The 19,633-nt window shown below is 53.7% G+C and overlaps 6 protein-coding genes across 6 annotated transcripts; 4 read left to right on the top strand and 2 right to left on the bottom strand.

Annotated features, from left to right (window-relative positions):
* Positions 1-254: 254 nt before the first annotated feature.
* Positions 255-3,946, top strand: N7462_006518 (forkhead domain protein; the record flags this gene model as incomplete). The annotated part of the gene is given in 2 exon segments (XM_057078236.1): positions 255-2,060; positions 2,075-3,946. 2 exon segments carry the CDS (start codon positions 255-257, stop codon positions 3,944-3,946), a joined length of 3,678 nt encoding a protein of 1,225 aa, XP_056933816.1.
* A 5,109-nt stretch (positions 3,947-9,055) lies between these two features.
* N7462_006517 (uncharacterized protein) lies at positions 9,056-10,489 on the top strand (the record flags this gene model as incomplete). The annotated part of the gene is made up of 1 exon (XM_057078235.1): positions 9,056-10,489. The coding sequence occupies one exon, from the start codon at positions 9,056-9,058 to the stop codon at positions 10,487-10,489; it is 1,434 nt and encodes a 477-aa protein (XP_056933815.1).
* Positions 10,490-12,717: 2,228 nt separating this feature from the next.
* On the bottom strand, positions 12,718-14,474 carry N7462_006516 (acid phosphatase DET1; the record flags this gene model as incomplete). Its single annotated transcript, XM_057078234.1, has 2 exons — positions 12,718-14,397; positions 14,460-14,474. 2 exons carry the CDS (start codon positions 14,472-14,474, stop codon positions 12,718-12,720), a joined length of 1,695 nt encoding a protein of 564 aa, XP_056933814.1.
* Positions 14,475-14,766: 292 nt separating this feature from the next.
* N7462_006515 (Dor1-like family protein) lies at positions 14,767-16,131 on the top strand (the record flags this gene model as incomplete). Its single annotated transcript, XM_057078233.1, has 1 exon — positions 14,767-16,131. The coding sequence occupies one exon, from the start codon at positions 14,767-14,769 to the stop codon at positions 16,129-16,131; it is 1,365 nt and encodes a 454-aa protein (XP_056933813.1).
* Positions 16,132-16,454: 323 nt separating this feature from the next.
* Positions 16,455-17,687, top strand: N7462_006514 (ELL-associated factor; the record flags this gene model as incomplete). The annotated part of the gene is made up of 1 exon (XM_057078232.1): positions 16,455-17,687. One exon carries the CDS (start codon positions 16,455-16,457, stop codon positions 17,685-17,687), a length of 1,233 nt encoding a protein of 410 aa, XP_056933812.1.
* A 349-nt stretch (positions 17,688-18,036) lies between these two features.
* Positions 18,037-19,023, bottom strand: N7462_006513 (uncharacterized protein; the record flags this gene model as incomplete). Its single annotated transcript, XM_057078231.1, has 1 exon — positions 18,037-19,023. The coding sequence occupies one exon, from the start codon at positions 19,021-19,023 to the stop codon at positions 18,037-18,039; it is 987 nt and encodes a 328-aa protein (XP_056933811.1).
* Between the last annotated feature and the right edge of the window lie 610 nt (positions 19,024-19,633).

The raw sequence follows: 19,633 nt of genomic DNA, 5'->3' as shown, positions 1-19,633 counted from the left end.
GAAAGAAAGACCAGAGCGGACAAAGTTAAGCATCTCATCAACATATCGGAAAGAGGCCTCGATTTTGATTCGGTCAGATTCTTCAAATTGAGAGTCTCAAATCCCAGGGCCATGCCAACTGGTTGAAAGAAAAAAAAAAGGGATCCAGTACGGAGTTCGGCAGCGGCCAACAGGGCAGCCGGCGCTCACCGCCCGGGCAGAGAGAGAAGAACTTCAGCTTTTGTTCCTCCTTCCCTCTCCTCTCCCCTAGAGCCATGTCGTCGCAGACCATGACGGCGCCAGCAGTGGGCCATCGACCGCCTGATCCAGGCCCCGATACGCCCATGTATGACTATGGCGGCTCCCAACACGACGACTCGCCTTTACCCGACTCGAGGAGCGACTCCGCAATCCGCGACATGCATAATAATTCTGCCCCAACGTCGAAGGGCTTGCCCGCCACCCCAATCGGAATTAAAACGGAACCCGTGGAAAGTCAGGACTTAGCTGCGTCGGAGCAGCAGAAGGATCTCAATACTCAGTCGGCCGCCGGCGCGCTACTGGCCCAACTACTCGGAAATCAACCCGCGCCGACGAACTCTGCATCGACGACAGAGCTGACCGCGGCGCATGAGACAGGGCCGCAGGATGTGAAAATGAGTGAGGCAGGGATGCAAGATGCTAGCCAGAATCCGCAGGGCATCAGCACAGCGTCCGGCGCGACCCTCCCAGCGGAGCTGGCAGCCTCGGCTTCTCCCAAGGGGCTGCAAAGCATGTCCAATGGCGGTGGGAAAGCCACTGGTGACATCTTTGCTGGAGTTGGTGCGACGTCGCCAGAAGGAAGCAACTCGGGACCTCAGCCATCTAATGGGATGGATATCTCCGACCCATTAAATCCTAAGACCAGCCTGGACCAGCAACCCTCGCTCCTCCCCGCTTTCGATTTCGCCGTTGCCCCTACGAATGCCTTCGAGGCTTTGCAACAAAATGAGATGTTGACCGCCGCATATCTGTCACATAGCGCCGATCTGTCGGCGTTGGGGTATCAGGATGGATCGGCCTCGATTGCCGGCTCGGAACCCCGTATCCAAGCGTTCGCCAAGTTGGAGTTTGACGACGGCCATTTCTACGTCAACACATATTCGTTCATTCTGGGACGCGACGTTCGAGCAGCACGCGCCGCTCACCAGCGAGAGATTCAGTATCGGCAGGCCGTGCGGAGCTCTCGGGCCAAGAGTTCCAGCGGAGGCAACACTTCCCATACTCCGAACCGCATGAAGCGAGAGGAAAGTGCCGCTGTAATGGGCTCCGTGGTCAGCGATCGAGGCGGTATCATGGGCTTTGATCCAGATGTTCCCCCGAATCTCCCTGCCAATTTAAATCTGAGCCGGCGCTCCTCGAAATCTTCTTTCGATGATTCAGTCGTGCCCCTGCACGCCAATCCTGCTCAATTGCAGGCCACAACCGACTACAACGCCCTTGCAATGCAGTCTCTACAAGACGGCAATGGCGATCCGAAACCAGTGGATACATTGGCTTTACTCCCGTCACCGGACTCGTGTCCTACCATCCCCATTCATCCTCCATCCACTATTGACGGTACTGCCGCTGGCCACCGCGGAATTTCTCGACGGCACGTTCGAATTTCCTACAATTTTGACCGCAATTTGTTCGAGATGGAGGTGATGGGCCGTAATGGAGCGTTCATCGGAGCTGATTGGCTTTCTCCTGGACAAGTACGTCCTCTTCACAGTGGTGATTACATCCAGATCGGAGGAGTGCGCATTCGTTTCCTACTTCCCGATGTCCCCATTGGTGAGACCGGAGCGGATCGTATTGAAGAGCAATTGGCAGAGGAAGAGGAAGCCGATCGGGGCTCCGTCGATGCGGAGCACGAGATTGACGACATGGATAAGCCTTTGAGCGACAGTCCGGACAGCAAGGAGCCTTCCAAGGTGACCAAGATTGTCCTCAAGACCAAGGATTCCGATCTTTCGAAGCCGATAGCCTCGATTGAGGCAGTCGGAGAAAATGGAGGACAGCCTGCCCGCCGACGCGGACCGGGGCGCCCCCCAAGGATGGTATCATGTCCAAGCGCGAAAGAGCAGAATTGGCCCGGGAACAGAAGATGGCCGCGAAGCGCGAAGCCAATGGAGGCGTTACTCCCCCGCCACCGATCAACCGACCCAAGGCTGGAAAGACAATTACCAAGGAGTCGGTTGGCGCCGAGTCACCGACGTCCAGCAAACCTGCCGAGAAACGCAAGTACACCAAGAGGAAGAAGGGAGACGGCACGATGGATTTCGCCCTGCCATCAACGGAGGGAGGCCAGTTCTCTGCAGAGCAGCGACCCGAGGAATATGTCAAACCACCTCCCGTCAAAAAACGCAAGCCTTCACGGTCTCCGTCTCCCAATTATCCTCCCGAGTCCGCGTATACACCCGAGGATCTGGCCAAACCTCCGTACAATTACGCTGTTCTTATCTTCGATGCTCTGACGGAAGCTGGAAACCCGATGACGCTGAAGCAGATCTATCGCGCATTGAAATTGAAGTACCCATACTTCCGCTTCAAGTGCGAAACAGAGGGTTGGACATCCAGTGTACGGCACAACCTCAATGGCAATGGTCATCTATTCATGCACGCCGAGAGAGATGGGAAGGGCTGGTCCTGGCAACTTCGACCTGGCGCATCCGTTGAGAAGGAGAAGAAGAGACGTCCTTCCCCTCCACCACCGCCGCAGCCTCCGCAGCTGCCGACGCCCGCTACTCAACAGTATATGCCTCCTATGCCCCATTCCTATGCTCCTCCAACAGGTGGCCCTCCTCCGATGCCAAATCAGCATCAACACTTCCAATTCCCTACCATGCCATCAACCGCCTTTTCTGCGCCGTCCGCAGCTCCTCCTCAGCACTCTAGCCCCTATGCACCACCTCCCCCTCCCCCTCCTCCTGCTGCTGCTTCTGCTCCTCCACCGGCTCCAGCTCCGGCTTCAACTCCTGCCCCGGCTTCTGCTCCATCTTCTGCCCCAGCAGTCCCGGCTCCAGCTACAGTGCCTCCCCAAGCTCAGGTTCAGCCTCAGCCTCAGCCTCAGTCTCAGGTTCAGGCTCAGTCCCAGGCCCCGGCCCCGACTCCTGTTGCAACTCCAGCGCCTGCTCCGGCACCTACTCCGGCACCCGTTCCTGCTCCTGCATCCTTCCCAATTCCAAGCACTATTCGCAACAATCTCCCCGCCGCTTTCGCCCAAACAATCCCTTCAACCTACACCTCCCCTTACGCCTCCAACCCTCCGCAGGTATCGCATATGCAGCAGTCGCAGACCTCCCAGTCTGTTTCAAGGCCGCAGGTACAGCAGCAGCAGCAGCAGCCACCACCGCAGCAATCACAACATCAATCTCCTTACGCACCACCTCAAAAGCCGCCCCCATCCCAACCGCCGCACATCAACCAACAACCCCAAACCTACCCTCCTCCCTCTGGGCCGCAGTTTCAACCTCAGCATCAATCTCAGCATCAGCACCAGCATCAGCATCAGCACCCGCATCCCCACCAGCACCAACACCAACACCAGCATCAGCAGCCGGTCCATTCGCAGCCGCATCCACCTCCCCAGCACCATGTTCCGCCGCATCACCAACCGCAGCAATCTCGTCCGCCACCCCCAGGTCCGCCGGCACATTCTCAACAGCCGCATTCTATGCCTGTGCAGTCAAATGGGCCGCCTCCGCCAGGTCCCTCGGAGTCCTCTTCGTTTACTGAACGTGCCAACAAGGCGATTGATGACTTTGAGGCTGTTCTTATGGAGGATTACGAAGACAAGAACTATATCCGGGAGGTCCTCCGCAGCGCACGGGCCCGGGTCCTGGGCAATGCCACTGAGAGCTCTTTCCCCGGCGGCGAACCGAAGGATGAAGGCGTCATCATGGATGTTCTCCGCAATTTGGTCGGAAGCCTGAAGGACGAGTAAAGAAGAAGGGAGTGAAAAAATCGGAATGAAATGGCCATCCAACTGTGTTCTTGTGCTCCCCAGTCACAACAGCACGGACCGTTTCATTCACTCTTCCTCGGTCAACACCTTCCTGGGATATTTCACTTTTTTGGGGAGGAGACTTTTTGAGGCACATTTTGGTGTTTTGTTGTGACCCTCGAGTCCTTGTGGCCTGGTCATCGGGACTGGAACTAACGAGGGCTGGATAGCGGAAAGGCAGATGCGCTTCCCACTGCTCTGGTAGTGCCCGGCCGGGAGGGCATTTCGCAAATTGGGGGGAGGTTTTGTGTTTTCGTTGTTAGGCTCCCTACCCTCCCCCTGACGACCTCTCCGAGTATACGAGTCTTATGTCATTTTTTTGTTTGTCTCTGGGTTCTGTTGAATCTTCATGATATCCCTCCTGTTCTGGCAGGCCATACGCCTGGACCATTTTCTGGATTTTATTTCTCCCTTTTTTTTGCTTTTCTATTCCTCTCTATTTTACTTCCCCGTTTGGTTTGGCTTCGTGGGCCATTCCGGTTGCTACAACCACCACGGTTGCCTTGGAGAAGGGAACTGCTCCGCGAGGGAGTGTTCGTTTTTCGGGGTGGTGGTTGCAAACAGTCTGTTCTGGGGCGTTAGTTTATGCCCCGACGACGCTGCTACCATCCCGTCTCCCTTCTTTCTATGTTCCCCTTCTTTACCCCCCGAGACATTCTTTCTTCGGTGTCCGGATACATGTTCAAATCACCCGCACACAAAAAAGCTAAGCATGATAGAGAAAAGGAGAGAGAGAGAGAGAGAAGAAAAATTTACCAAATCATTTTTGACGAGTTGCGCTTCGAGAGGACGTGTATGCCACGGACTTATCCGTAGAATTGTATACTCCCATACCCAATCAATATGCACCGTTCACCATAGAGAAAGATCGGCATTTATTTTCATTTGTAGGTTCACATCAAGAGATCCTGCCTGCTACCTACTCCTTTAGGCCTAAAGTTCCAAGGTGAATCGCCATATTTGGCACAACACCAGCTCCTTTGACCCATAGAGACTAAGAGTCTGTTATACTACATCTCTGAATTATACCGCGGCCGCGACAAAAGGTCATTAACAGACCTGGGGTGGTGGCGATGATGATCCGGAGGCAACTGTGTGGTGTATGCGTCAAACTAGCCAGCACTGTTTACATATGTTGAGTACAAGACGGAGGGGAGGCTGTCCTCGAAGCAATCGTCCAGCAAAGCCAAATAGCTGCCATTACAAGTATATACCCGCCGCTCTTAGCCATCGCCTCCACAGCCCAAAGATTTCTTCTAGGGGCTTAAAGAAGTGTATGTACATCATTGGCATCGGGCACAGTAGGAAATTGACGGGCGAAGACCTCCGCACCCCACCGTCCAAGCCCCTCAAGGACGTATACTAGCTACCTATCCCCGATGCCGTTGACCCGAAACCTCCGTCTCTGATTTCTAAGCCAGCGAGGGGGGAAAGTAAGTAACTAACTAAACCTAACTAATAAGAATCTAGGAACTAGGAACTAGAACTGACTCCCAACCCGCTCTTACTTACAGAGTACGGAGGACATGTACCTAATTAACATAGTTGCTTCTGGACTCCCCCGCCCCGGAGAACCGCGGACGGTGCAGCCCCCTCCCTCCCTAAGTCCGTCCTGACGTTAATTAAAATTAAACCTTCACGAAAACAAATCCCCCCCCGCCGCGCCCAGTCGGATCGACTCTCCCCCTCCACCAACCACATCCCGGCCGATATTCGGACCGTGGCGTCTGAAGGCATGATGTGTACAGTGTGTTTTTTTTTTTTGCCTCCCCCGCCTGCACCGAAAGGAGAGGGGGTACATACGCCTGGGTCCTTTCCAGGCGGGGGCGGTGGAGGATGCAGTGTGCCCGACCCTGCACGAGTGGTTGGGCCGAAGGTAGCCGGGTGTTTTGGGTGTGCCGAATGGCTCCACTGTGGTCTTGGGGAAGAAGGGCGTGGGCGGAGGGGGAGGGGGAATGGGTGAAGTGGTGCAGGCCGAACACGTACAGGGGACCTACTACACTACTCCAACAGTCGAGACGGGGGGGAGGGGGAGAGGACGAGGATGGATGAGCGAATAGGATGGGCTGGACATACCTGGAATACCGAGATAAAGGAAGACTGAAGAAGGGGAAGGGGGGAGGGCAACATTGATCAGAAGTAGTAAGGCACCGGTACTACCCACTGGGGACAATCGCGTTGAGCTGAATGTTTACACCCTTTGCCCTCCTCGCATTGCACTTCCAATAGTCGCTATCCGAGGGGGTGGGGGGGTTATAGTTATATAGTTTGAGAGGATTTGGTTGCTGGTTGCTGGGAATGTGTTTGTCGGAGACTTATGGCGTGCGCAACTAGTGTTATTGGTGTCCCTGTTTGAGACAATATCGACCGCGGTATATATATCGTCTGGGTCGCCAGCGCAAGGCGAAGCTGTATACCCTATATATAAATGATACATGCGGGTATGACGTCTCGGTGGCTTGCCATGTGGGAGATCTTGCTATAGAAAGGAGATACAAAAGAACTGACGGTCATGATATTGCCTACTAGTTCAAGGCCGCACGATAGCAATATCTGATATATCCGTGCTGGCTGGTGATACGGTGGGCCTTGCTGTCTCGGGTATAAATAACATATCACAAGGCTCGAACAATGAGAATCAATCCAGGTACTCCGTATACAGAGATCGAGAAGGATGAAATCCATAGGTCTCGACCTGTCCCTGTTCACCAGGTCTGATGACTGATTACTGATATTATGATTATGAGGATGATGATTCGGTGTTTGTGATCTGGATCAACAAGCCCGAGGCGGTTTCTCACCCCCCCTTCTTCGGTGCGCAGGCGCAGTGGTCAGTGGTCCGTCATGAACTCATCACGGACCCAATGAGATGATCGGCTGCGGCCCCGTCCAGCGTGTCAGTTCGAACACGGTGTTGTCTCTCGCCGGGCGGGGACGCGCTCCCTGACTTTGTACCGAGGAACTAGTTGAAGTACATGTACGGAAGATTCCTGCCCCCCACCCCAACCCTCCTCTTCCTACGACGGAGGCTGGAGGAAAGAATTGGACCGGCGGCTGCCAATACGGCGGCTGCCGCATACTTTTCGTCCGAAAAATAGCCTTCATCGGTGCCTCTTTGGGTTTAGGGGTTGCTTCCTGATGGGATTTGCCTCCTCCACTCACGTATTATCACGATGAGGCATGACGCTATGCATACTGCAGGGATCATCTCCATTGTGAGGAGGGAGGGACTTCCATGGAGATGGGTGGGTTCGTGGTTGCTGGTGACTCAGAGGGGCCGTGAACAAGTCATCGGGGGCCCTCACGCTGGTGCCCTTGCTTGGTTGTACGGGGTGATGGGCAGTGATAGTGGAGAGCAGCCGTGTGATCCAAGTCGCCTCAAAGTCCACGAGTCCAGCAGTGCCTTTGCAGTGCCTAGTCTGGAGGGCTGTACCAGCTGGGGAGGCTGTACAGAGTACGGGGGGGGAAGAGCCAATAAGTGGTGATAGTGCTGAACAGTCCTGCATTGTCGTGCCTGACGGGGTTCGGTAGACCAAGCAACAGGGAATGTACCGCTTGGCCCCCCCTTATGTTGAGGGTCGGTATGGTCACGTATGGTCAGAGGCGAGGGTCAGGGGCGGCGGGGAAGAAACGGTGTGGTGTACTTTTCCGTAATCTTCTGTAATGGGCGTTACGAGTGGTTCGGGGCTTAGTCAGGTGGAGTCCACACGAGTCCGGTTTCTTTTCTTTTTTCGGTTTTTTTTTTTTAAATTTTTTTGGGGGGTGAAAATCGTGAAAATCGCTGGGTCTTTTTTTGTCGCGGTTCAGGCTCAGTGACACGGGCGTTGCATCACTGGCCCTCGGGGGTCATGGAGGGCGAGTGGCCAAACGCCCGCCGCTGACGGCACCCCTAACACCTCACACCCCCTAACACGGTCCTTTTTTTATTAGGCCTACTCTGGGGAGAGAGGGGAGGGTCTGGAGTACACGTCTTAGCTAGATTACACGTCCCTCCGAGCCATTCACAAAGGTGCCGGTGAAGGCGGATGGAGTCAATCTAGGTGAACTGTGGAGTCGGGTTTCGGGTTGAGGGCAACAGGCGAACGGGAAGGGAAACGAACAACTAACAGCTAACAAACTAACACCAGACCAAGGGCGACAAAGCCCAGAGTCGAGGCCCCCGTAATCCCCTTACCATAGTTTACCGTGGTTTTCCGTGCGCCGTCACTGCAATCCACACTGCCTGGTTCGGGCTCGTTTTTTTTTTTTCAGCTTTTTTTAGTGCCCGCCATACGACCTCGTCACGTATGGTCACCCGCCCACACAACGACCCTTCGCACCCTCTCTCACCCTTTTCGCTTTCTCTCCCCTTTCACTCCTCCCCTTCTTCAACCACCACCTCCTCTTCCAACGAGCTTTTCACTAAGTGTCGTTGCTGATCTCACGTTTGTGAGGTTTGCCTCTACGCGAGGGAACTCCCTTTTTCTTTTTCTTTTTTGTGATTCCAATCTTCCTACTCTTCTCAACCATCCCCTCCTCCGACACGCGCCATCCACTCCCGAGAAACGACACTCAAACCTGGTTCGGTGCGAAGATTCCACCTCGCCTTGTGTGTGATTCGAAACTCCGCAACTGTTTTGAACTGGCGATTTGGGCTTTGAAAACTTCTCTGGAAAGAACGAGGGCCTCCAACCTGCTTTTGTGCAATCCACACTCTTTCACTCTCATTTGTTCTTCGGTCTACTCGATTGGCACTCCCTCAATGTCATTCAACTAGAGACATCTTCTACGACCACATCAGAGCGACGCGCTCACGGAGCCCCACCCCCCTCCGCTCTCACTTCTCCAGGATCAGGGCCTGACGGAGCTGTAGACGGTTCGTTCGCCATCTCGATCGACTTACCCAGTCCCCGCGAACCCCCCTCTCTACCATTCTTGTCTCGCTGCTTTCCCTCTTCCCCCCTCTACCGAGGCCGGCTTGCTGACATCTCAACGACCCATCAGCATCCATTACGGTCTACACCCTCGTCTCCTGAACTGGTGATTTCCCAACCCCCTCCCTTCTTCAAGATGCCGTCTTTCTTCGCGCCAGGCCATGGCCTGCCAACGCCTCCTCACGTCAACAGCGGTGGTCGCCTGGATGAACCTGCGTTCTACCCCATTGGACATGCGGCGTTCCCTCCTCGCTACCACCAGAGCGGCTCCGACTTCATCGAGCAATACTCCCAGTCCCTGTGCTACGCCAAGCCGAACCCCATGAGCCTTCACCCGGCGTCAGCTCACCCCATGCACAGTGCCCGGGAGATGCATAATCTGGGCTCTCAGCCCATGTATGGTCCGATGGCAACGGCGTTGCCTCCAATCCGGACGAATGTTCAACTGCCGCCTATGGACAGTGCCATCCCGCCGCAGTATCGCCGTCAGGATCTCGCCCCGATGCACTCGCAGCAACAGCCGGAGCAGCAGCAGCCCCGCAAGGAGGAGAAAGCTACCGGCGGTGTCGCCGCCCATCTGGATTACGAGATGGATCGCATGTCCGACTTCGTGGCGGAAATGACCCAGGGAATGTATGATTTGTACAACACCAAGATCACCCTTGCAGATATTGACTTCGCGCGAAGCATCTCCCCAGGATCTACAGTTCCCCCCCAGTTCCGGAAATACGTCTATCAGATCTTATCCTCCACTCGCCTCCCAAGCTCGACCATCCTGCTGGGTCTCTTCTATCTTTCCAGCCGCATGCGCATGTTGTCCGCCCAGCGGGTCTTCCACACCGGCAGTGGCCAGGTTTACCGTATGCTTACGGTGGCCCTTCTGCTGGGAAGTAAGTTCTTGGATGACAACACCTTCCAGAACAAGTCCTGGGCGGAAGTCAGCAACATTCCCGTGGCGGAGCTGAACAAGATGGAGCTGGAGTGGCTCTTCGCCTTCGAGTGGAAGATCCACGATCGCATTTATGACCAGCAGGATGGATTTGCTTCGTGGCGCCGACACTGGGACAACTGGCGTGCCAAGGCCAACGTCCGGGCTCAAGAATCGTCTCGTCAAACCCTGACTCCCCTTGACACTAACGTTGTCCGACACCAGGCCTCTGTCGCGAAGCCCCTGATGTCCCCCGAGGGCCCCATCCCCCCGCAGTACCAGCGCAGCTCCCATATTGAGAGCTCCTGGCTCAACCCTGCCGCATCCGAGTACTCGCCGCCATCGGCTCCTCACAGCGGCCCTAACACCCCTGACTACTACTCAGTCGGTCCATGGGCCTTTTCGAACCCACCGCCGCCTTACTCCCGAGGGGCCTGGATTCCTCCACCACAGTATATTGCCCAATCAGCACCGCGCTCACAACCCCCGTCCTACCATCACACTCCTGCGTATGGTCTTCCCTTCGCCCAGAGTGTGTGGACTGGTCATGGTTCATCGTGCGGCTGCATGTACTGTGCAAAGCATCTTGAGCACTACATGTCTAACAATTTCCATGCCCTGCAACCCATTGTTGCAGGCTAAGACCTAGTTGTCTTGTTCTTCTTTGATGCATTGCTGATCCTTTTTTTCTTCTTTTTTATGACCATGGATGGAACCGAGACGACTGATTTCTACTCTTGAGCACCTGGCGTTTCGCGTTTACAGGACACTCAAAAAGCCGTCTCTTCTGGCCTCCGATTTTCCTTTCTCCTTCCGATTCTAGAATTTGTTTTTTTTTTTTCGACTTCGACCGTTTGGGAGGATCTTGCATGGGTTTATTTTCTTTTTCTTCGATGATACCGTTGCTCTTACTTTACTTTTGTCTCTTCCGATTCGACGTTTACGCCCCCCTCTTGCCGTTTTATTCTTGCCCATTGTTCCTTTTGACTCGCTGGCCATCCTCCCCACTTCAGAGTGATCGGCAATCTACGTCAACCTGAAAAGTACCTTTTGTTCTGCGATCTGCTGGTTCTCGTCGGTCAAGCGAAAAACTCCAAAACGCAAAAAAAAGAGGAAAAAACGCTCCCGCGGCGACATTGGCACGTCCCGGCCTCGTCCGCAATGCTCACTCTTTGGCCTTCCATACCTGCTGCCTGCGCCGATGGTTGCCCTCGGGCTGTGTCGGGGTATACACATGCGTGGTACGCGCCGCAGAGCTGTACTGTTCGGATCATTTCTTTTCTTGTCTGGTTTCTGCAGAGACCAGGCAACATGTCCCCGGCCGGGACCGCAGTCACGACGATCACGAATCCCTAAAATCTGACCTTGTCTATTACCATGACCTTCGGTTCATATCTTCGGCTCATTTTTTTTCTTCCTTTCGCGCCTCTTTGCCCATTCTTTCTGCTTGGCATTTCCCTTCTGGCGGTTGTTTACCCATAGATTGTTTTTGATTCTTTTTTCAGCTCCTCTTCATGTCGGTACATTATTCCCATTCAATTTCCTCCATTCGACACGCCCACACTCTTGTCTGCGTGAAGTGTGTATGGTGTTAATACTTCTCTTCACTCTCCATCGACATTTTATGAACCCTTTTTTTTTCTGCAACTCGCAGTTTTTTTTCGATCCTTCCTCGTTTCATCCAAACTTGAACTTTCCTAAGGCCGCATTTTCGTTTTCACGGATATTCTCTACTCTCGATTTCAGCCCGGTCCGGGTCTCCTGCATTCGGTGCCATTGACCTTTCACTTCCCGGTCATATGGCTGCAACGCAACCCCCCGATCAGGACCAGTGCTTGTTGCAGGTTCTCTTATCTCATACTTGCACACCGTTTTATGTGTCTTGGATAGTGGTGCCGTGAGTGAGAATGAATGGGTTCTGGGTTTCCCCTTCCCTTTTCCCTTTCAGCAGGTTATGTGGTTCTCCAGCATCCCGTGCAGCGTTTCTCGCCCTGTTGTGGGGGATTCTCTTACCTATCAAGCTAGTCCGCTGGCGAGCCGACAAGCCGTCTGTATGTAGTCTACCGGGTTGTTCTGTTCGTGTCTCTTGTCTTTTTTTTTCAAGCACGTTCCCCCCTAATCCTTTGTGCCTATGCTCGCGGCCTGGTTTCTGCGCTGTTTTCCTCATGACGCGTTTTGAGCCCTGGTTTAGTCGCTGGATCCGGGGGGTTCTACGTCGCGGATGTCATAGTCTTTGTCTGTGTCGACGCTTAGGTTTGAAGATGATTCCAGGAAAAAAAATGCGACAAACTATTTTCTTTGTCGTGTAACTGTCATTCTTGTCTTCTTGTAGACTTTATTTACTATGTATAATTGTACCCCGTTGATATCGCGTGGGGGCTCGAGTTCGTTTGACTACATGCCAGTTGGAGTCTATCAACTCTCGAGAGTAGTGTCAGTGTCAGATGCATTTGACTAGCCAACCCCTCCCCACTTAATCGACTCATACAGAAACGGAATCGAGATTCGTCGGAGGAGGGAAATTTAAAAGAAAAAAAAAAAACAAAACAAAGAAAACAGCCAGAGAAAGAAAAAAAGAGTGAGTAATGGAAATAACTTGAGAATTAAAAAGGAAAAAAAATCAACGACCTGATCCCATCATACTGTTGAGTCTTATCTTATCTTGTCTTAGCCATAAACCCGTAACGTCATAATCAATATCCGGCATAGTATGTAACCGCCCCCATGTATCTATCCTCACGGCCCACATCCAACAAGAACGAACGTGAATGAAGAGGGGGAGAGAGAGAAAGAGAAAGAGCCTCATTCAAAGACACAGACCTCTCGCCATCCCGCACTCACCCCCCACATTTCTCACTCTCGGACAGTGCTTAGTACACACTTCCCTGGATACTTTGGTCCTCACGCTGCTCTGCCTCGAGAGAGGTTTCGTCCGGGGCAGCGCCGGCCTCGTCTTGCGTTGAGATCCCGTCGTCCCCGTCGCCGAGAATGTTCGCCATCCGGTGAGGCTGGGAGGCCGTCGACGACGAGTGCCGGTGGTGCGTATGGTGGTGGGGGTGGGGTTGGTAATGGTGATGGTGGTGATGGTGGGGCCGGCGCTTGGTCTTCGCAGCTGGGTGCGTGCTCAGCTCGTCGTCGCCATCGGAGGACAGGTCTTGCGAGGGCTGTTGCGCAAGGCTTTGGTATGGGTGGCTTAGCCCCGGGGGCGAGGCTGAAGTGTTGCTGCTGGCTGCTGGGGGGTGGACGTCGTCGGTCTCGTCGTCGGAGGGGGCGAGGCTGTTGGCGCCGCTGCGGGAGCCGCCGCCGTCACGGCCGCCAAGATGGAGGAGGGCGAGATTGATGGAGGCGGTGGAGTTGTGGGATATTGGGCGGTGCAAGAGATGGTCATCACTATCGCGGTGGAGGTCGTGGAGATTGGGTCGGCGTGGGACCGGGGCGCTGTTGGTGTTGGTGGTGGACGGTTGACTTGAGCCATAGGTCCCAAGGGTCTCGATTGCGAGATGCTTATTTGATTGGGAGTTGTGATCAATCGGTCCGTGGGCGTTGGTACTATTCTCGGTATCTTGAGGAGACTTGTGATCTTCGGAGCAGGTGAATGGCGCGTCTAAGCTGTCAGAAGTAGTGGAGGTATTTTTGAGAGGCGAGGGCTGCTCAGGATGCGTGTTGGTGATGCCTCGGGAATGCCCATTTTCATGGTGCATTGAGTCCAGTACGTGTGTTCGCAGGGACCGTTTGCTTTCTGGAGAAAGGCCATGGGTGCATCCATCAGGACAACCGCCCCATTTCCTGCGAATTGGAATGTGATCCACGGGAGAGGTGGGACTGGCAGGGTCAAGCCCACTTGCCGCCCGCTCGCGCTGCTTCTCGAGGCTCCGTTCCTTGCGGAGATCAGACCATGTCCGCAGCTTGTTTTCAAGTGTATACTTTCCATTGTCCGGGTTGTGGGTCATGATCACGAACTCGCAGTGATTGATGTTGCGGAGATCTTCGAAATACTCCACACTCCAATGGTACCATTTCATCAGGAACACTCTTGTCATGAGACCGTGCGTGACAAGGACACAGACGCTCGCGAAGTCTTCCTCATTGAAGAGCCGCCACAAGGACTCGTTAAACCCACTCACTCGATCGTAGGCGTCGGCCGCGGACTCGCCATTCGGAATGCGGTAGAAGAAATGACCGTAGTCTGCCCGCTCCATCCACATTCGCTCCATCTCTTTGGAGCATGGTTGAAAATTGCCAAAGTCTTGTTCTCTCAGCCGTGGTTCTTCGTAGACCTTGATGGCGTGTCGTTGGAACGGCGACGGAGAGGGCGAATCCGAAGTTAGGGATTCAAGCATACCCTCAGTAGTCTCCCTCGTCCGGCGGTATGGAGACGTGAAGAAGTGTAAGGTGTCATCAGGGCGTAAAAGGTCACGTAGCCGACGACCTGCCTCTTGTGCTTGTCGATGTCCCTCCGGTGTGAGTTTAACTCGATGGTCCGGAGTGGTCTGATGGATATCACGGTTCTTGTTTCCTTCCGATTGGGCGTGACGAACAAGAATAATCATCTATAGCGCTTGATGTCAGGATCGGACCCGATGCCAACAGCCCTTCACTGGATCAAACTTACCCGTGGCTTCCCCATGCTTGCAGTGGCATGTGGAACAGGGCCACTTGAGATGCGGGGGAGGGGTAGAAGAACGATAAAAACGACGACGAAGCAACCGAGTTCATACAATCCGAATGCCCGGGCTTCTTGCCATTCCTTCTGGCCTTCTTGATCGAAGAATAGAAGGAGACGTTCCACGAGGAAAAGTCGGGAACTGCTGGAGAGACTGCGGAGATGCGCAAACTGGCCGCACGGGCCACCGTATGTGCGTCTCCCTTCGCCATTCACAACGCGCCGGTTACGCAACGCAATCAACTTCGCTGAGATCATGGCCGACTCGCTTCTGGAATTGCTGGCTCCGCACCTGGAGACGCCACAGGTCCAGGATGCCACGACTTCTCAGTATCTCAATCGCCTGTCCACACTCTCTCTCGAGGCCCTCCAGACCACCGAACCGCAATCTCTCGCACAGTCCTCCCATTCGTCTCTCCTCTCCCTCCAGGCCTTGTCCAACCGCTCCCATAAAGCGTTCATAACTTCCGCCGATAATCTCTCCAACCTCAGCTCCTCTATCCCGAAATTGACCCATGAGGCGCAGCAACTCCGCGATGCCATCCCAAAGCTCGATGAGGAGGCTGTAAGCTTCTCCACCAAATACAGCAAGATCACCGACAATGTCGCTCTAGAACGGCGGAAGAAGGCTATGCAATTAACGCGCAATGTCGACCGACTCTCCGATATCTTGGAATTGCCGTCTCTATTATCAGCCGCGGTGTCTGCTGCGTCTGCCAACTCAGCAGGTGCGGCCTCCTCCACCTACTCCTCCGCACTCGATCTACACGCCCATATCAAACGACTCCAGACACTTTACCCCGATTCTCCCTTGATCCAAGATGTGGCATCTCAAGCGGAAGATGCAATGAAAGACATGACGTCCAACCTCATCGCGGGACTTCGCTCGCAAAACCTACGGTTAGCAGCTGGCATGCGGACCGTGGGCTGGCTGCGACGAGTCGCCCCAGACCTAGAGGGTCTGCAGAATGACGGGGGAGCCGGAACGGGAGAAGGAGCGCTGGGCGCAATCTTCCTGATCTGTCGACTGGCGCACCTGGTTTCGACCCTGGAGGCCTTGGACCCTTTGCGAGAGCTTGCAGATCAAGAAACCCAACGGAGAGTTCAGGGCAAGGAAAAAGGCGAAACCTGGTCTGACGGCCAGCAGACCGATCGATATTTGAAACGATACATTGAAATTTTCCGCGAGCAGAGTTTCGCCATCGTCTCACTATATAAGAGTATTTTCAGCTCTGAGCAGTCGGAATCCGATCCGGCTGTCTCGAGTGTACGGGCTCTTGAAGGCCACCAAAGCAAATTACCATCGGCGCGGTCGGACGACCCGTTTCAACGATTACCGTCCGCCCTAGCGACATTCCCAATGCACCTGGTGCAATTACTCACAGATACGATGCGGGCATACCTCCCCAATGTTCGGGATCGCAGCTCCAGAGAAAGTCTTCTCACTCAGCTATTGTATTGCGCGGCAAGTTTAGGCCGACTTGGGGGCGATTTCGGCATGATTCTGACGGAGCTGAGCGGAGAGGAAGACATCAGCTACGAGTGGGAGGATGTGATGCGCAAGCATCGAGCATTGGCTGGGCGCCTGGAGCAGCTGACTAGTCGAGTTCCGGTGCATTGAACGAGCGTGCATTTTCTTTGTAGTGATACTAGCGGTACTTATGTTCCTATACTTAGTATACTTAGCCATGGATGCCAAGCCTGTAGGCTTTTAGACTCTCTTGCCCGGGCGGGTCTCCGCCTTTCCCCGTGTTTGCGCCTTGTGTCACCCCCCAGCGCCCTCTCTTTCTCTCTTTCCCTCTCTCCTCTCTTCTTCACGTTCCCTGACTTTCTCTCACACTCATTCACCTCCCTCTACCCCCCGTTTCCTCTTGCACACCCCCTCACATCGATTCTGGAGTCCTGCTATACCTGACTGGTCTTTTTCCTCAACTGCGCGGAATCATGGCCGCCCCCACGCTGTCGTCCATGATCGACCCAACCAAGCAGGCCGAATATCCCATTGTTCTGGGTGAACGACTGGCCAAAAAGGCTGAGTCTAGTCGTCTCGTCAACGTCAACTATAATTACAAAACCAAAGCATCCACGCCTCATCAGCGATCGACCATCACCCGTTCCTCCCAGTCCCGCGATCTCTACGACCTTTCCGTCACCGATAAGGCCCCGAGCGCCGATCACAACTTGACGTATTCATACCAGGGTAGTGAGGACCCTGCTGGAGAGCAAGGTCTGGTGTTGGTGTTCGACCCTGATCGAAAAGTGTTTGTTCTCGAGCCGGTCTCCACTCAACTGAACTTCAACCTCCGATCGGCCCCTGGGAAGTCGGAAAAGCAGGTACTGGAGCAGTACGAGCAACTGCGCATATCTCAAGAGGAGGACCACACATCCAGCGATGATCCCAACGGTGGCAGCGCCAGTGATGGTGAAGGACAAGCAGATGACAATAATCCATACGACTTCCGACATTTCCTTCGCAAGAAGAGCGCCGAACAAGTCTCGGGCAACAGCACCCCCGAGCCGATCGGCACCAGCAAGGCCAACACTCCAGTGATACCTGCTACCAGACCTGTCACTAAGCCTGCACCCAGGCCCAAGACGCAAACAAATCCCCTCCGAGAGACAAAGCGCCCGCCGAAGCCGGCTTCTCGCCCGAATCCTCCCAAACAGACCAGCCGCGAGCCTCCCGCGGAGTCACCCTCACGCGCCGAACCAACACTCGACCAGGATGAGCCGCGCCTATCGCTTTCAGATGCCGGCATCGGCAACGGCTCCCAACAATCTGGTCAATCACCGAATTCTAATATTATCATTGATGGGGACCTCATAATCGACATGGGCTCACCACCCCCTTCACGAGCCTTTCAGGTCAACCCGATCTACTTTTCCGCGGATAACACACCAGCCGACGCTAGGGAGGATGATAACGATGGTGACGAGTACATGGAAGAGCTCCAACTCCCCCCTCCAGTCGAAAACACCAAGTCCGTGCCGCCGCCCTCGGCCGATACCGGAGATGACCTGGAGGACGATGATGCGCTGGCCGCAGAGATGGAAGCCGCCTTTGAAGAAAGCGCCCGCGAGGAGGAGGCGCGCAACCGACAGTATGGTCACACATCGACTTCGGGGCGGTACAATGTTCCTAGCGATGACGAGAGTGAAGTCAGCGAGGAAGAGTAATAGCTTCTCCGCTGTTTTAATATTGCATATCAGCGCGGCGCTTAGGTGTAGGACCAACGATACCAAATACCAGATAATAAATATTATTGCAATGGAACTTATTGGCTGCTTTTCCCATTGTGGTCTTCCTACTTCTGTTTCATGATGAAAGGCTTCAGTTGAGGAGGCAAATTCTCTGCGTTTCTTGACTATTAATGTAAAAATTCCTTTCCTTAGGGTGATTCCTGCACAGTAAAATAACTCGAGAAAGAAAAGATGAAGAACAGACAGAGTTCCTATGAAATATCTATAGTCCACAGAGATTGTTACAAGAGGAAGGTCCACTGAGACCTATATTTACTCCGGCCCGTCAATCCATACAAAGTCTCTTTTTCTTAGGGGGCTGCTGAGGTTTCAAATGTTTCAATCCAGTTCTCACGAACTGGCGCTTCAGCGTCCGTAAACTCCACTGCGTATTTTCCTGATCGCAGATCTCCTTGATATCGAACCGGCCACTCTCTTCATCTTCACTATAGACCAGCCCGAAGGCGCAAAGAAACACCGGCGCAAGATTACAGCTCGGGCAAATCACCGAGTTTTGCTCAACTGCGTCCATCACCATCGCATCGAGGTGGTCCTGGAGGGTCATTGAATTGCCCATAGGAATCAGTAAAATGTCTTCGACAGCCTCACTAGAGAAGTATGGCGGGCCTAGTACATAAGGACAACTGATTGATGCGATCGAGGCTGTCGCGGCCTTCTCGTGCGCCGGATCTGTGTAGTGTACAAGGTCTTGTACGAGGGCATGGGCATTATTCTCAAAGTAGGGATACTTGTGACACAGCCACTTCAAATGCTGCGATCGATTGTAGGCTCTCTGGCAGACTTCGCTCCACTTCGTTAAACATACGTCCTCTAGTATATGGCCGAGAACATGGACGGAATCCATGGTCAGATGCCCGCCGTGCTGGTTGCGCACGACCACATTCTGAAGTTCCTTATGCGCGCTCAACTCGCGGCGCTCGAGGAGCGATTTGATACCGCTCGGTGTTTGGCTGTGGTTTGGGGAAGGATCTCTCGGGGGCCGGATTATGATGGTCACAACAGGGTCGTTCTTGCAGTAGGTCTCGGCCATGAGGAAGATGCTTTCTTCGTGCAGGAGCGGCACTGCCTTCCTTATATAATCACTGGTGATATAGAAGCTATATTCGAGGGATTCATCAAGCCAGAGTATTTCGAGGATGGCTCGGAATATGAATCCTACTTCTGAGACTTCGCCGATTGTTCGGCTTTCGAGCCGGTAGGCAATGCTATCTATGCGCTCGTAAAGAAACAACCATACCTGATCGAGGTTCATTGTGTTGATATTTCTGGCCCTTATACAATCGCTTTTAGCAGGAAGGTGGGATAGAAATGAAAGTGTAGAATGCCGAAAGTGATTAGAATAAACCTAAGTTCTAGTTTACTATCACTTCATATGCATTCGTGCTCTCTAAAAAAGCTCTCATAGTTATGCACTAAGTCCTAGATATCCCGTACTGGCATAGTTGATAGCTCCGCTATCTATTCCGGTGTTGCCATCCATGGATGGGAGAGCCCCCATCCTCCCAGCCTTCCCAAACTCTACTAGTCACAATATTAAAACTAGCGGTACTGTTGTCATATACTTGCGTCTTTGGCTTACTTTGGCACTTATTGGTAATTCAGGTTGCAAGAATTCGTGACGGTGTGTTACCCTCCAAGCCAGGTCACCTGACCCTATAGTACCTTCTTAGCTAGTTTAGAGGATAACCAATATGATAACCTTTACATCTTCTGACTCTGTCACAAAGACAATATCACCCCAAGCTGGGCGATCTCACATTTGCAGGCCTCATGCCTAGTGAGAAGGACCAACCCTCAACCCCCCGGCGGCGCGATCGCGTCGCAAGAGATCACTTCAATTTCTCGCTCTAGCTTTACGGCAC

The sequence above is a fragment of the Penicillium macrosclerotiorum genome (assembly GCF_028827735.1).
Source record: "Penicillium macrosclerotiorum strain IBT 26536 chromosome Unknown utg000006l_segment0_segment0, whole genome shotgun sequence".
Classification (NCBI taxonomy): Eukaryota; Fungi; Ascomycota; class Eurotiomycetes; order Eurotiales; family Aspergillaceae; genus Penicillium; species Penicillium macrosclerotiorum.
This window is presented reverse-complemented; position numbering and strand designations above follow the sequence as displayed.